This window comes from Oxyura jamaicensis, chromosome 5 (genome assembly GCF_011077185.1).
Source record: "Oxyura jamaicensis isolate SHBP4307 breed ruddy duck chromosome 5, BPBGC_Ojam_1.0, whole genome shotgun sequence".
Lineage (NCBI taxonomy): Eukaryota > Metazoa > Chordata > Aves > Anseriformes > Anatidae > Oxyura > Oxyura jamaicensis.
This window is the reverse complement of record NC_048897.1, coordinates 17,252,463-17,267,277: the sequence shown is the minus strand read 5'-3', so window position 1 is coordinate 17,267,277 and position 14,815 is coordinate 17,252,463. Positions and strand designations below refer to the sequence as shown.

General features: G+C 34.8%; 1 protein-coding gene across 7 annotated transcripts in view; it reads right to left on the bottom strand.

Annotated features, from left to right (window-relative positions):
• Positions 1–14,815, bottom strand: part of GPHN (gephyrin) — a 295,654-nt gene that overhangs the window by 133,054 nt on the left and 147,785 nt on the right. For 6 of the 7 annotated variants that reach the window (XM_035326893.1, XM_035326899.1, XM_035326900.1 and 3 more), the window contains exon 4: positions 9,794–9,886. In XM_035326893.1, the coding sequence (XP_035182784.1) occupies positions 9,794–9,886 (93 nt within the window). Of the gene's footprint in view, positions 1–138; positions 205–9,793; positions 9,887–14,815 lie in introns of those variants that run through there. The other variant, XM_035326898.1, reaches the window with a different exon arrangement.

Here is a 14,815-nt window from a genome sequence, read left to right as displayed (position 1 = left end):
GGCAAAAAATAAGAATTCAGCTGAATCTTTGTCCATCCCCAGACACATGCCTTTACTGTGGTTTGCGAAAAATTTAAGAAGCCCACATTCACTTTCATCTCATGACATCCCACCCTTATTCCCCAAAACCACACTTACCTCTAGCACAAGGTGTATAAGAGGGGAAAGGGGATGGTCCTGTGAGCTCATTCCCACATCCACTGCAAAATATCTTGTGAAGATGAACAGGAGTACCCATTAGCCGATGACGGCCATTTGTGAGATAAACTGAACAAGTCATCAACTGTTTCTCATCACTAGTGTAGGCTCGTGTTTGAATTTGGCTTAGATAAACCCACACTAAAGAACAGTATTAGTCTTGTGAGTCTTGTGGGATAACCTTCTTCTATGGCAAGAGTTGCAAAAGTCCAACACTTATCAACACTTTTTATGCACTGAGCACTCTGTTATTTAACATGGTTGTTCTTTTAAACAAATTAACCATGTTACAGAAATTTTAGCTGTTACTCCATTTCAGAAACACATAATGAGGTCTGGAATGCAAGAACTGATAAAACAGCAATAACTAAATTCAGTAATTTAACTCATCTGTCATTTCAGTCATGGGTCTTTTTATTCATCTTCCTAGTCACTAAAAGCCAACCAACCAGGAACCAAACTTTACTATTTCTGATCTCTTAAAGGTCTACACTATGTGTGTACGTATCTGCCTGTACATTAACTTCTTATGCTAATGCTGAAAAATGACACCCATTCTGATCAAGCAATAACATGCAGCAAGAAGCCAACTCTTCCCTTTCGTGCAAACTGAAGAGCCTTAGACACAACAAAGGAATGATTAGTTCTTCTGTGCATTGCTGAATTAAGATTTGGAAAGGTCACAGAAACAGTATCCACACAAAACTGCTGTGTATTCATAAGCAACAAAGCTTTTAAGGAGTACGGTACAGTAGTCAGAGGCTAAGCTGATGGAACATTATTTATACTGATCCTCTGGGTATCAGCCATTCATTTTCCTTTCAGCTGAGTAAGGCACAGGAATAGTGGAGGATAATATAATTTAATTTTAGAAACTGTGGTCACAGATCAGGAATTTCTTCCATATCCAAACTTCCCTGTATCAAAAACTATTTGGGCTTAAGAGTGACAGGAAAATTAGGCAGAGGAGACAGAGATTTATGTTACATGATTAGTAAAGGCATAAACTAGCCAGGAGTAGCACACTCTAAGTGACTGAACAAGAGTAGATAGGAATACTCCAAAGCCCGAGATACTTAGAACAGACACTAGCAGTTTTATCAGATCATATGATTTTGTGGCCAGCAGCACCTAGAGCTAGCTGAACCGCATCAAGAACAAAATTGCTAGCATCTTCTTTCCAAAGGGAGATCTTTCAAGGCTCAATGAAAATCAACTATGACAAACTGATGTCAGTGAGCCATCGTGGAGGAAAAATGTACTTTTTACATCTAGTGAAAGTTTAAATACTGATATTAAGTAGTACGTTATGCTCCTCACTATTAATTTTGATATTCACACTATAAAACAAGTGGAAAAGGGATATATGAAGATGAAATAACTGTGAATGGTCCAAACTAAGGTTAAAAAGTAATTATTTTCTTCTCCATAAGACTTCCATAAATGAGTGTGGCAATATAGATGGACACTGCGTTTTTCTCTCCGAATACTTTCAATTAACACTTTGCTAAAGAAGTTGCATTGTTCCATGTGGTAGGAATCTGCAGAAGCAGGCAAAGGAACAGTTATGATCCCATGTATAATAGATAAAACCAGCCACTTCCCAAGACTCTTCCAGTTTCTTCCCATTTAGTGGCTGAAAGTGCTCCTGCATAGCAGACAAGGAGCAAATGAGAAATTCTCTCCTGTTCAATAAGCATTAGTAATTAGTAATTAGTAATAAGCAAATGGTAAACTATTTGAATAAAGAATCATTTTGGTATTCTGGTGCACTTCTGCCAAAAGGACTAACTCAATTTTTGATACATCTTAAATCCAAACTAGTATTTGTCTTCTAGTTATCACTTCTTTAAGATGCCTTCACACAGAAGTCTTCCTCATGTTTTTATACATTATTGTCAATTTTCTCCATATTAAGCTTCTACTAAACTACTTGTAACAAAACATGACCAGAAAAAAATTACACATTAATGGTGAGAACTGCATAATTCCAAGCCTAACAATGTTTTCCAGATTATTTTGCCTTAACCTGATGTTTGATTTTGTTCATTTTCCTGTTACCTGTTGCAAAGAGATGTTCTAATGGAAATGCCTAAAAGGCAAGTTGGAAGAAAAATCCCAAATTGGAAATCTCATTATGCAGAAGGCTTATGGTAGGCATTCTTTTCTCTCCCAGTTACAGGAAGGAGTGCAAGTCCTACACACTGTGGCAGCTACACTGCTAAGAGAAGCCAAGCCAGCTAATTTAAACTAACAGAACACATCTCTATGAGCTGTGGCCACTACAGCGAAGACATAGTTAAATATATTGGTAATGCCCATAGGAGAAGAACCCTTCCGTTTAAAAAACAAGTAAATTATAATTGTATTGTTCTTTAGGATGTATTTTCAAAAGTATCTGGGATCACTGGGATATGAAACATTTGCCCACCCACTTTCTTCCTACTGTCATTTTGAAATTACCTTGGAATAAAAAACGCAGTTGTAAAAATTAAGAGAGAAAAATTAGATTTCCTGGCTTCCCATTGTTTCTCTGTGTAGCACTGAAATCTCCTACTGCTGTTTTACCACTGTTTTCTTTTTTTCAACAGTGCTTGCAAATATTTCATACATACCTGACAGACAGAAAATGGAACTTCTATTTGCTATTTTCAGAGCATTAAGGAAAGCTAAAATAAAGCAAATAAAAGTTGATCCTCAAATGGGCAAAAACATCCTGGAACACTTGATAGGGAATCTATTGGTATTATCTTTAGGATATGATGGTCAGACAGCTTTAGAAAGAAGGTTAATAAATCAGTTAAAAGACAATTGTGTACCCATTAATTTTGGGATCCATTTGATTTGAATTATCTTCGCATTTAATATATAAAGAACGTAAGGGTAGAATCTAGCATGACTTTCCACAAGGAAAATGCATTAAATGTCATCCATGACTTCTGTAAGGAATCCCATATAACTTGTGTTTTATAAGACATCTCTCCCACAATTGGTTTTGATTTGATAGGATTGAAACTCAGAGAATACAGCTCTTTTTGGGAAGATTAATTGCTCACTGTTAAAAAACAAACAAAACAAGACCAATCCAAACACACAAAAAAATCTTCCAATATGGTGATTTCCTTATTAGACTTTTCTGGTTTGAGCTTCTTATCACCAGCTATTGTTACACATCTCTTCAGCAGACTAACAGAACCCTTGGTGCATTATATTGTTATTTCTCAAAGAAAATACAGCAAATGCACTACAAACCAAGTTACTTCCCAATATTCTTCATGATAAACTAAACAGACTGAGTTGTATAAGCCTCACAGAAAGCATCTCTTCCAGCCATCATATTTTTTGAGCTTTTTCTATATCCAGTGTGATATCTGAAATGTTTGAAAAAGTGAATGTCAGAAAAAATGCAGTTTTCCAATTTAGACACATCAATTCTGTATACAGACAAAAAAGTATCCCCTTTATTCCTATTCCTTTTTTTATTCACCATCTTCATACTTGTCTGTGTCTGGAAATGTAGACAGAAACAAGTTGACAGACATACTCTCTTTTCATCCTGCATCTCGGCAAGATACACAGACAAGGAGACGTTCAAAACTGTCATTTATAGTATCAGAATACCGGTTTGTAAAGCTCTCTTTATTTATCAAAATTAGCATTCTTTAGGAATGCTTTCTCTGTATCTGTATAAATTTCCTCTTTTTTTCTTTTTTTTTTTTTTTTTTTTTGTGTGTGTGTGTGTGTGTGTCTGCGTGTACCTTCTGTTATTTGAATAAATAGAGCTGAAATGGGATCTGGCTTCCTTCCCTCCCACATTTCTCACTACAGCTGTCCTCGCAGCTCCCAGGTGTTTCCATGCAGTGACTGCAGTTGATGGTAGCACAACCAGACTCTTCAGTGATGCTGGTGTATTACTAAGATTTCCTGAGGAACTCCCAGAAGAAAAGAGAAAGTGTACTTTTCAGCACTTCACGAGTCAGCTAAATCAGCTTGGAATTTCCCAGGACACAGGTACGTCTGTAAGCCGACAATGAGCTGCATACTGCAAATAATCAGGATACTGCTGCTTCTCAAAGACACTGGTAATGGTTATTTAGTGAAAAGTGTTCTGCAATTCAGTATCGCAGTTCTGTTAGAATGTCTGCCAAATCTGAGATTTAAAACCTAACTACAGAATTATTGGTTAAATGAATAGAGCACAGACATGCTTGGATTTTTTGGAACACCCAATAGAGTGTTTCAAATTCTTAACTGATTATATTGAAAAATTAAATCAGACTGAATAAAGACCTAATCATATAAGCTAGGAACTGTCTGGAGGTCTAATAAAAAAAGGGAATGATACCTTACAGAGTTGCTGATAAAAGTCTAACAGGATAACACAGAATTCACAAGTCTGTCACACAGTGGTCTGTTCCACTGAAGTGTGTTTGTTGCCTAGTTGCATCTGGCAAGGTTTCATAATTCAGACCCTTTAGGAGCAAACTAGGCTGGAAACATACTCTCCTAAGAAATACAGAGAACGACAGTTCTCAAAAGGTCTGATGGCAAGTTACAGGATCATCACACATGCACAGCACACTTCGTTACACAACAGTTCTAACAAAGAAATCAGATCTAACAGGGAGTGAAATCTCCATTCAGAGACATGGAATACTGCAGTGTTAACACAGACTACAAAAATACATGCTGAAAAAGGTTTCTAAATTGGAGTTCGTACTGAATATTGAGGGTGAGAAACTGAAAGAACAGCCTGGGTAATTAGAGGTTGTATGATTTCATAGTATTCCTACCATAGAATGACTGATGTCACAAACGAGATGAAGACTTCATTCCTCCTCATTATGGAGCCAGCCTGAAGTGACAGACAGGTTGTAAAAAGAGTTTCTTGTGGCCAGTGACAACACTAAGATATAATTGGTGTGGCACTAAGAAGAGTTGAATGGTATTGAAAAAGAATGGAAGTGCTCCCATATCCACAAGGAACTCTACCAGAAATCTTGCTGGTCTGGAAAAGCACTACTTGAAGCAGGGAGGATAAAAATATCTAAATGTTCTTCCTGGTTTAAGTTATCAAATATTAATTGGAAGCTGTTATTTGAAATGTCTCAATGGATATAAGTTAACCTGAGGGGCACACATGAGCTGCTGTGAGAATATGGCTATGATTTCACAAATCCTGCTCTGTCACAAGCACCTTGTTTCATTAACAAAGTTGAAGGATAAACAAACAAAGAAAACATGAAAATTGCAAACAGTATAGATGGGGGACATCACAGTATAGATTTGGGACAAAGAAATGCCAACTAATAGACATTAAAACAGTCTGTAGAAATAAAATGGAATTTGAAAATTTGTAATTTGGAAAATCAATTAAAATATTTAAAGAAAAGTTCACACCACATTCAAAGGAGAAACTCAGGAACCAGTAATAATGAAAGATACCTTAGGGAATTAGGAAAAGCGAGGCAAAAGAAAATTTGCAATGGGTATTGATTATAAAAATGCTGTTGTGATTTTGAATTGAAGATATAAAACCTTCGCATCACTGCAGAATATAGACTTTCTTCTCTCTAGACATGACTTGTGTGTGGCTGGGCTTGGAATGTTTTCTTCATTCTGAGCAGGCTTTTTATCAGAGAAAATGCTGAGAAGTTGGAGGGAGTTCCAGAGAACATTTTTTTCAATGGACTTGCGAACTTTGATGAAAGAATAAACAGGTATGCATATATTGTGAGATCAAATGAAAACAAGCGTCCAAATACATTTAAAAGCAGCCTATAAATACTGAATAAAGCAAAATACAGCAAAAGCTAAAAGGCACATTCATCATTTTTCCAGAGCAGAGGAAAAGAAGGAAGACTGAGAAAACATCTGCCTGGTTTTGCATAATGGCAAACAGCTCTTCTATGCCTCTTCTCCTGAAGTCTTGTCTTAAAATTTCAGGGCTGACAATTATCTGCAGCGTGGTTGAAGTATTTGTGAATTCACATAGCAACAGATCAAGGATTTCTAGCATCAGTCTAGGCACAATAGGCTGATCCTTTTTTCTATTATCTAAGTACATAAAATTAGTTTTGTATGGAGCCACACAAGAGATGTAGGACAAAAAAACAGTCAGAATACTCTGTTAAGAGGTAGGAAAATTAATTTTTTGGATGTACAGTTTCGCAAAAGAATAAATATAAAAATCGAGAAGATGGAGGATAAAAGACTTCACAGAGTGCCTGTATACATGAGATTTTTCCTTTCCTCCTTATATTGACTGACAGAGAATGTGATTGATAAAAACTTACTGCATTATTTAAATAAGTTTTAAAAAGTTAATGCATATTTTCATTAACATCCTGTAAAAACTGTAACTGTCTAGCAATCCAGTGTGGTAGTTCCAAAGTGAAAATTATCTGCATCTGGAAATACAAAATAAAACTTTCCCAAATAACTTAACTTGGGCAATATGTAATGCCTCAATCGCTATCCAGTGACAAGGAGACTGTATGAACATTTCCAGTGTGGACTTAAAACATTATCCCCTCAAATTACAGGCAACATAAAGATGGTCAAAACCGTGGTTATATACAAAATCTGGCCTCTACTTCGGCTTTAGTCCAAATGAGAATTATCATGAACTGCCACAGTAGATGAAGAATTACAGCATTCATTTATAACTTCTACAACCGTTTCCTTCAAATTCAGCCATCCACTGGCTGATTTTTTTTTAATCTATTCACATTCATTTCATCACTGAAAGTCACGTAGGCAAAAAGGTGAAGGATATTCACTCTACTTAATTCAACTGACCCCCACTTCTCAAAACGTGAATCATACAACACCTAACTTAAAAGCTTCTCCCCATCCACTCACTAGTCCTATGCAATAAATTCAGGGATCAGAGATAGCTAATTGAAGTCAGATACCCTTCAAGCAATCTATTTTGTTATTTAAAAATAAATAAATCACACATCATTGAAACTACTGCAATAATCTGGTGTGATTCAGTTATAGTGTTTAAAACGCAAATTGAGTGGGGAAACTATTTTTTTTAAACTTAATTACAAATTTCTGAAAAAAATATAAATAAATACATTATACTACCACTTAATTTCAATCTAATCAATAATTAATTTTAAAAATAAATTAACCATAACTATTTGGGCTGTAAATACTTTCAGGAATCAACTTTATCTTGTACAGTACAGTAGTGCCTACATATCTCTTCTCGGAAGAAAAAGCAGAAAACTGTCTTCTGATTGAAACTACAGGAACATTAAGGACTGAATCATTCCAGCTGAAATACGACCTGATGCACTACTATCCCTACTCTCATGAAGAACACTCAAATGTCTTCCAAAATTAGATTCAATTAATACTAGCTTTAAAATCGTGTTTTAAAGATGACATCTCAATAGCACAATGTCACGACCAAATCATTTAATTACCAGTTCAGTAATGACAGGAGACCAAGCTGTATGAACACCATACAAGTAAGATATTAAAAACAACTTCCTACAACAATGCATTCCTACAACAAGTTTTCCTGAAGGTTTGTTGTTGAACATTTTATGCTGACATAATGATTTTTTCCATTTTGAGTTTTCTCTCTCCTTGACCCAAAACACATACAATATTTTACTTATGACACATACTGGCAAACTATTTTTCTTCCCTTCTGACGTTTGAATCAATGATCTACTAAACCCTATATGGAATTGAAGAACAAACCTTGTCATTGCGACTTTGTAACAAAAACTGGGATTCAGCCTCTTCACCATGATTTTAGTCTTGTAAATTAAATGCAAATTAAATGAGTGAAAATTGAGTTAAATAATGTCCTATATAAATTTACAAATTCTTTTTAAGTAAAGTAATAATTGGACAGGTAAAACATTCTGTTATAACCAACTGAAGACTTACATACTGATTATGTTTATAAATGATGCATTTGTCCTTCCATGCCAGTTATTAATGATTTTTGTACCAACGTGTTTTTATTATATAGGCTAAAGAGACTTCAACAACAGTTAATTTTTAAAATGGGTCTCTGTAACATCAAGACTAATCAAACAAATCATTATCACCTATATTAAATGATTAGTTTGAGTAACAGTAATGAATCAACGTAAGGAAACCACAAGGTATTTATGTGCCGAGTTCTCATTTGTTAATTCCTGGGCCCAAATGCTGCTTGATAATCTATAGCTAATTTTTGGCACTGGCTGAAATGTTTCCTCTGGCACTACTGCCTAGGTTTGACTTTGCATTAAGTTAATAAATCAGGAAAACCAAAACAGAAATTCTGCCTTCCTTTTGCACAGTGCTGGAATACAGCCTTCTAAACCATTATGTTACTTTGCAAGCAAGAGACCAATTAAACCAATGCATTTTTCACTTTTGTGTTGCTTTAGCAACATGAATCACCTGTAAATTCAGCTTCACTAGCTAGTACTCTATAGTTATCTTATATTGTTCCCATTCTCTGACAGATAGACCCTTAATTTTTAGTTAAGGTTTCTTGTATACAATCTAAAATGATCAGAAATAATGTACAAGAGCATTTTATTTACATTTTCTTGTTCAGTTACACGAATGTTATACAGCAGATTAAAAACATTTTAAAATTCCTATTGAAAGCAATATAAAATGCAGTCATGGTTGACAGAACACATTGGTAGGTAAAAATGATGGTAGGTACGTTATAATTAAATCAGCTCTTAAAGTGTAAGCAATTGAAAACTCACATGAACATTTAAGTGAAGTCTAAATATGTTAAGTTATGGAAATAAACACATCAGGCACTCGGTCTTAATTCTGTCCTCTACTAAATATTAGCAAATCAAAAACAGGTGATTTTAAAAGTTCAAATTAACCTAATTTGGAATTAAAAATACCAAGTACTCCAATAACAATAACAATCATCATTTCATATTACAACTCATGGCCCTGGGGTTGAGTTATTTGGTTAGGTTTCCTTTGCACTTTTTTTCCCCTTACCTTAGCTCCTGGTAAGTGGTTTGTAACTGAATTTCCTGTGCAACGTTTACTGGTGCAGGTTACCTCCATCTCTGCCTGTTTAGCTTTTTTGATAGTGCAGTGTGAAGTGAATCAACAGCAGCTTTGCACAAAATTTTTCTCCCCTACTACCTACTTCCCATGTTCTACCCTATAAAGCAGTAGTTGTCAATGTAGTACCTACACGGGAGAATTAAGAGAACTCTTTCATCCCACTTTTCTTGTGCAGAACATAACAAACGAGACATACATGTTTTTGCTTGGCAGTCCTGTTCTGCAGTGCGAAGGAAAATTAGACAAAAATGCTGTTAGATTTTTGCTGTTTCCATTGGGACAGAAAATCCATTTTACTATGTCACATTTTAGTCTGAAAATTGTTTCTGGTCAGAACCCAAAGTCAAAGTAATTCTCCTGTGCTGTATTCCCTACTGCTTTTTCTGCTTCCAAGTTGTTTATCACCTGACCTGCTCAGAGGTACTCCAAAGTAGAGTTACAGAGGAAATTTCAAAAAGAGTAACACCCCAACCCAAGATTCATACATTTCTACACCAAATGGTATGCTTTTCTTATTCCAGGAGTATCTCACCTCTGGAGTGACATCTCGTGGTGCAAACCCTGTTCCTCCAGTTGTTAAAATCAAATTAAGTTCCTTTTCGTCACACCAATCTATCAGCGTCTCCTGAAAGAGAACATGAATGCTGTCAGATCTAACAAGTAGTACATGGGACACAGTTATCTCAGAGAACACCTAAAGAATTGACGTCTTGAAAATAAACAGATATACATATAATAAATCAGGGGAACTGTGTAATCACTCATGGCATTTTTCACAAAGACTCTAATCCACCATTTATAAGCAGAATAATGGCAGAAAAATAAAATAGTCATAGTATTTTCGGAAATGGAAACTGAAATTCTGTTCTCCATCTCTTGTTCTAAAATGGAGATCAAGAATTCATAGCTATTCATTTATATCACTATTTTGATTCTAAGATATAAATATAATGCTTCAACACATGTTAATAAAGTATATGCATTTAATTCAGGTTATACATTTGATACTTCTTGCAGTAACTCTGGTTTCTTTGCTTGTTCTACTTTTTAACCGTCTGAAAAAAGCAAGAACCACATATTTGTAAGCTTGTCTAATAAAAGATGTAGTAATATACCTGATCCAGCAACGCATAAGTTGCTCCTTACAGTATAGTCATATTTTACTTATTCCCTAGATCTCAATAGGACTGTATATGCTGATTCCAAAACTGTCTAATAGCCTAATGTTTATTTGGCGCTCCAAATCAGGCAATGGGTTACACAAAGTATAACCATGTATTACACAGTAGAGTAACTACCTGCAGAAAACATACCAATTGCTTACTAATTCTATAAAAGAAAACACCTCTGAAAAAAAGGTTAGGGCACATTTATGTTTCTGGATTATTATATTGAGGTGGAAAGAAATGCTTGGGTGACTGTGGACTAGAAGCTTATTATTTGACTCTTAAAATTAGATCAAAGCAATTTACTGAGTAAAAAAAAATATTAAAATATTGCTGATGGTCATAAAACTGTCCATAATACTTTAAAAAGCGTTACTGATGTAGATTAATTCCCAGGGATATGTTCTGCAGGCTTAGAACTGCTAGGTAATTTCCAGTTAAGAGAAATCATATACAGTCATATAAATCACATACAGTATATGAGATGTCCACTTAGGACATCTCATATACATTCTCTTCCAAATTGCAGGTAGAATAGACTTGTGCCTGCCTGCAAGACCCATCATGTAAAAATCCAAGGATTACTTGAAGAAGTGGCAAAACCAAAGGTTCTATCTTTATTTCTCCTTCCTTTGCTCATTCCTTTCACCTTCCCTCTTGCGTTATCTCATCTTTATTAAAATCACTTGTCTTTTTACTACCCTCCTTTGGAGGATGGCAATATTCCCAGGTAGACTGTAACTGACTGCAAATTTCAGGTTACATGAGCATTTCAAATAAGCTTGAGAAATGAACATGCAAAATGTCTCAGACCAACTCATAAATGAACTATTAAGTCTGACTTTTATTTTGACTTAAAAGTAAAAGAAGTAAAAGTAAAAGAAGTAAATTGCAGTAGTAAAAAGCATTTTTAATCTTAAAATTGTTTCAATAATACAGATATGCATCAGAAAAGCTTCTTTTTAAACAGTTGACATCTCCTCTGAGCTATTATATCATCTACAGACAAATTTATCTTGACTTCCAACAGCAACAAATTTCAGAAAGCATTTGAGAGAGGTTTAGTGTAGAAATGTTGTTTGGCAAAGTGAGAGCATGACATTGTATATATTTTTTAAACTACCATTATCAAGAAAAAATTGTCAGCATAAAACAATATATATATATATGAAGCATTTATCTTTAGATAAAATAAAACCTGCCAAACTCCAAGTGGTTTTAAAGAGAAAATAAATCCTTCATCTGTTCTCATTTTGCTATGTCAGTAATACTCTAGTTAAAAGGGAAAAAAGAAATGTCACATGACAGCATACAAGAACCTAAAGGAATTATTACACACCTTAACTCTTCACAGAAATTGAGCATATAATTGATATCATTATAATACATACATATATTTTTTATCAAATTCTAGTTATAGTAAAGAAACATAAGCGTTCAGTAAAAAGACCTTTGATTATGAAGCAAAAAGTTTGGATTTCATTGCATTTTAGAATATGTACCTCCTTGGTCTTTTAAAAATATCTGACTAATATTCAGTTTATTTACTTTCTCTCTATCACACAAAACTCTATCCCACAAAACACTCTCATTTACAATTTAACTATCTAAAGAAAAGGAAACACCACCCTGACCGACTGGGGAAGAAAGGCCACCAGTATTCACTTTGCAGCTGCTAGCAGTCCAGCAATATTCGCTGTTGGCTTTGCACAGACCTGAATTTGCTGTCTCTTCGAATGAGAATTCCTCCAGACGAGGAACCTGATACTTGTCTTGACAGATGCTATACAAATAAAATGATTATATAACATTTCAACAACAGAAAATTTCATTAAATAATCTTTGTGCATCTACCTCTTCTTCTACTGTTTCACTGATGATAAACTTTCAAGACAAAATGAGACTGGGTCAACAGGTTATGTAAATTATTGTCGTTCCATTCAAGTAAATGGCATTATGATGATGGATACAAAATACAGCATCTGGCTCTGAAAACAGTACTATAAAATTACTACTAAATTAAAACAAGATAGAACAAAACTACAGACCTAAAAACACAACCCAACAAAAAACACTAAGTATTTTAATATTCTAAATTATGCTTTAACTGTTATTTCCTACTGACAAGGCAGACAAGAAGAAAATTAAGTCATTTCAATTTGCTCTTCTAGACACATTTTAACTTCAAAAATACACATTTGTATTTCTAACCTGTTCAGATTTCATCAAAGTCCTAGAATCATTACATAATTAAATTTTCCTGCTGCAAAGAAACAGCATTTCAGCCCATTTGTTCCTTAAGCTTTGAATTAGATTTGGCACCCTGTTCTATCTACCTATATTTGATTTTCATTTAAATAAGCAAGAAACCCTTAGCCCTAACACACAATCTATTTTCATCCCTTGCTCCAAAGAGCTCTTGTTTAAATCATCCCTTCCCTCTCCCAGCTTGGAACTACTCACTGGACTTATGTGTTGCCCAAAGTTGAAATTGTTTCAGTTATAACAATGCTCATCAAACTTTGCTTGTGATCTTTCTGAATTTCCTTGTGACTATTCTGTTGATTTCAATGGTGCATAATAATCTTGCCTCATTCCTTCTCAGACTGAATTCATATTCTTTCCCACATTATTAAGGCCGATAAGATCATTAACTTGTGGAAAGTACACCTACACTGTGTGACACAGTGCAGAGATCCTGTGTTTACTGCTGATATACATCTGCACTCTCATGTAAGCACTACCACACTGAGGTAAATCCCAAACCCAATGCTACAGGATGCAATCCCATGGCACCACACATAGGCTAATGTTACCTGTCATTTCAGACAATAAATGGCTTTACCACTTCCAGACATATATATTTCAGTGGAGATAACTTCAGTATCTCACCGTCCAAGATGGTACAATGGCAATGATTAGGAAAGTGTTTGTTTGTTTTTTTTTTCCTTCATAAATCCATTAATGTACCATCCTCTAATCTCTGCAGGTAAGTGAACAGAACAAATAGGGATTATAGAGGCCCTATAGGAAAATTCTGTACTTCTCTAGCATAGAACTGAAAACCACCAGCTTTGTAGAATTATGTAACTTCAACATTTACAAATAAATCCTGTTTATTCTTGAACAGTGTGTTTCAAAATGCAAGCAGACTAGGATCTCATAACAACCTTTACTTGGTCATGTGGCTTCAACTACTCCAGACTCCAACTCACCAAAGGTTAACCCTGATACTATGTCATGCGAGGGCATACGTAATCCCCATTAATCCGAAATTCACATTATAACACACAAATACAAAGCAGAAGAATAAAGAAAAGGTAAAAGTTGGGTTAAAAGAACATCAATATTTTTTGTTTAGGCATTGCAGTCTTCTCTATTCAGCTGACCACGGCTTCTCCACTGATTTGAAAGGGAAAATTCAAGTACTATGTACTAAGGACCACACAAGACCATAAATATCCATAGAGCAAGGGAACTGTAGGAAAGATAAAGAGCTGAGTTCAACAATCAGTTTGAAATACAAGGAAGACTTTAGAAATATTCATCTATTCTTGGAATAAATGTTGTATTTTTTGCCTTATTTCTTGTGAAGGTTTTATTTCTTACACTCATGACTTTTCTCTTACTGCTTGAAAGCTTCGTTAAAGTACAGAGGCATGAAGATACCCCTGTGTTTGGAGTAACAACTTTGCAAATAATGAGTCTCAAAATGATTTAAGAACGTCAGAAAATGAAATACTAAAATACCAGGAAAATACACTACACGTTTTCTGTTATCTCCACCTCTTCTTTCCTTCCCCCACTAATAACAGGCATGAAGTAACAGAAATGTTAGGACTGTGTTCACGGTGTAATTACTGTAGTCAGAGACTTGGATGAAAACCAAGTACGTACCTCAATGTCTGTAAATACGGCTTTTTGTCTTTTGAGATTTTGCTGAACACGGTAGCCTTTTGAAAATTCTTCAAATATATTTGCAGTTTTCAGCATCACAGTTATTTTACATTGTTGTTTTTCTAAATGCTGCTTTCCAAATACTAAGCTAATGTTAAATAGAAAGTCATAAAAATGCAACTATTCTACTGAAATGCAAAACTAAAGGAAGAAAGTCATAAAAGTGTACTCTATAAATGGTTTACTTTTTTAAATGGAAATTTAATTATAGGCACTTTCCATCTGAAATAAATTGCACCTATCAAAAATTCAAGGTTCAACATATCTATGCAGCCTGTAATGTAACCTTTTTTAAAAAAGTACTTCATGTCTTCTAAAAGCTACTATTCATGGTAATTATTCCTAAAATAGGGGGGGAAAAAGTTGGCACCAAAGTGCAATGCTCAGCAGAGTTCACCTAAGCAAGAGGGTTAGGGAAAGTAAAGCAAAGA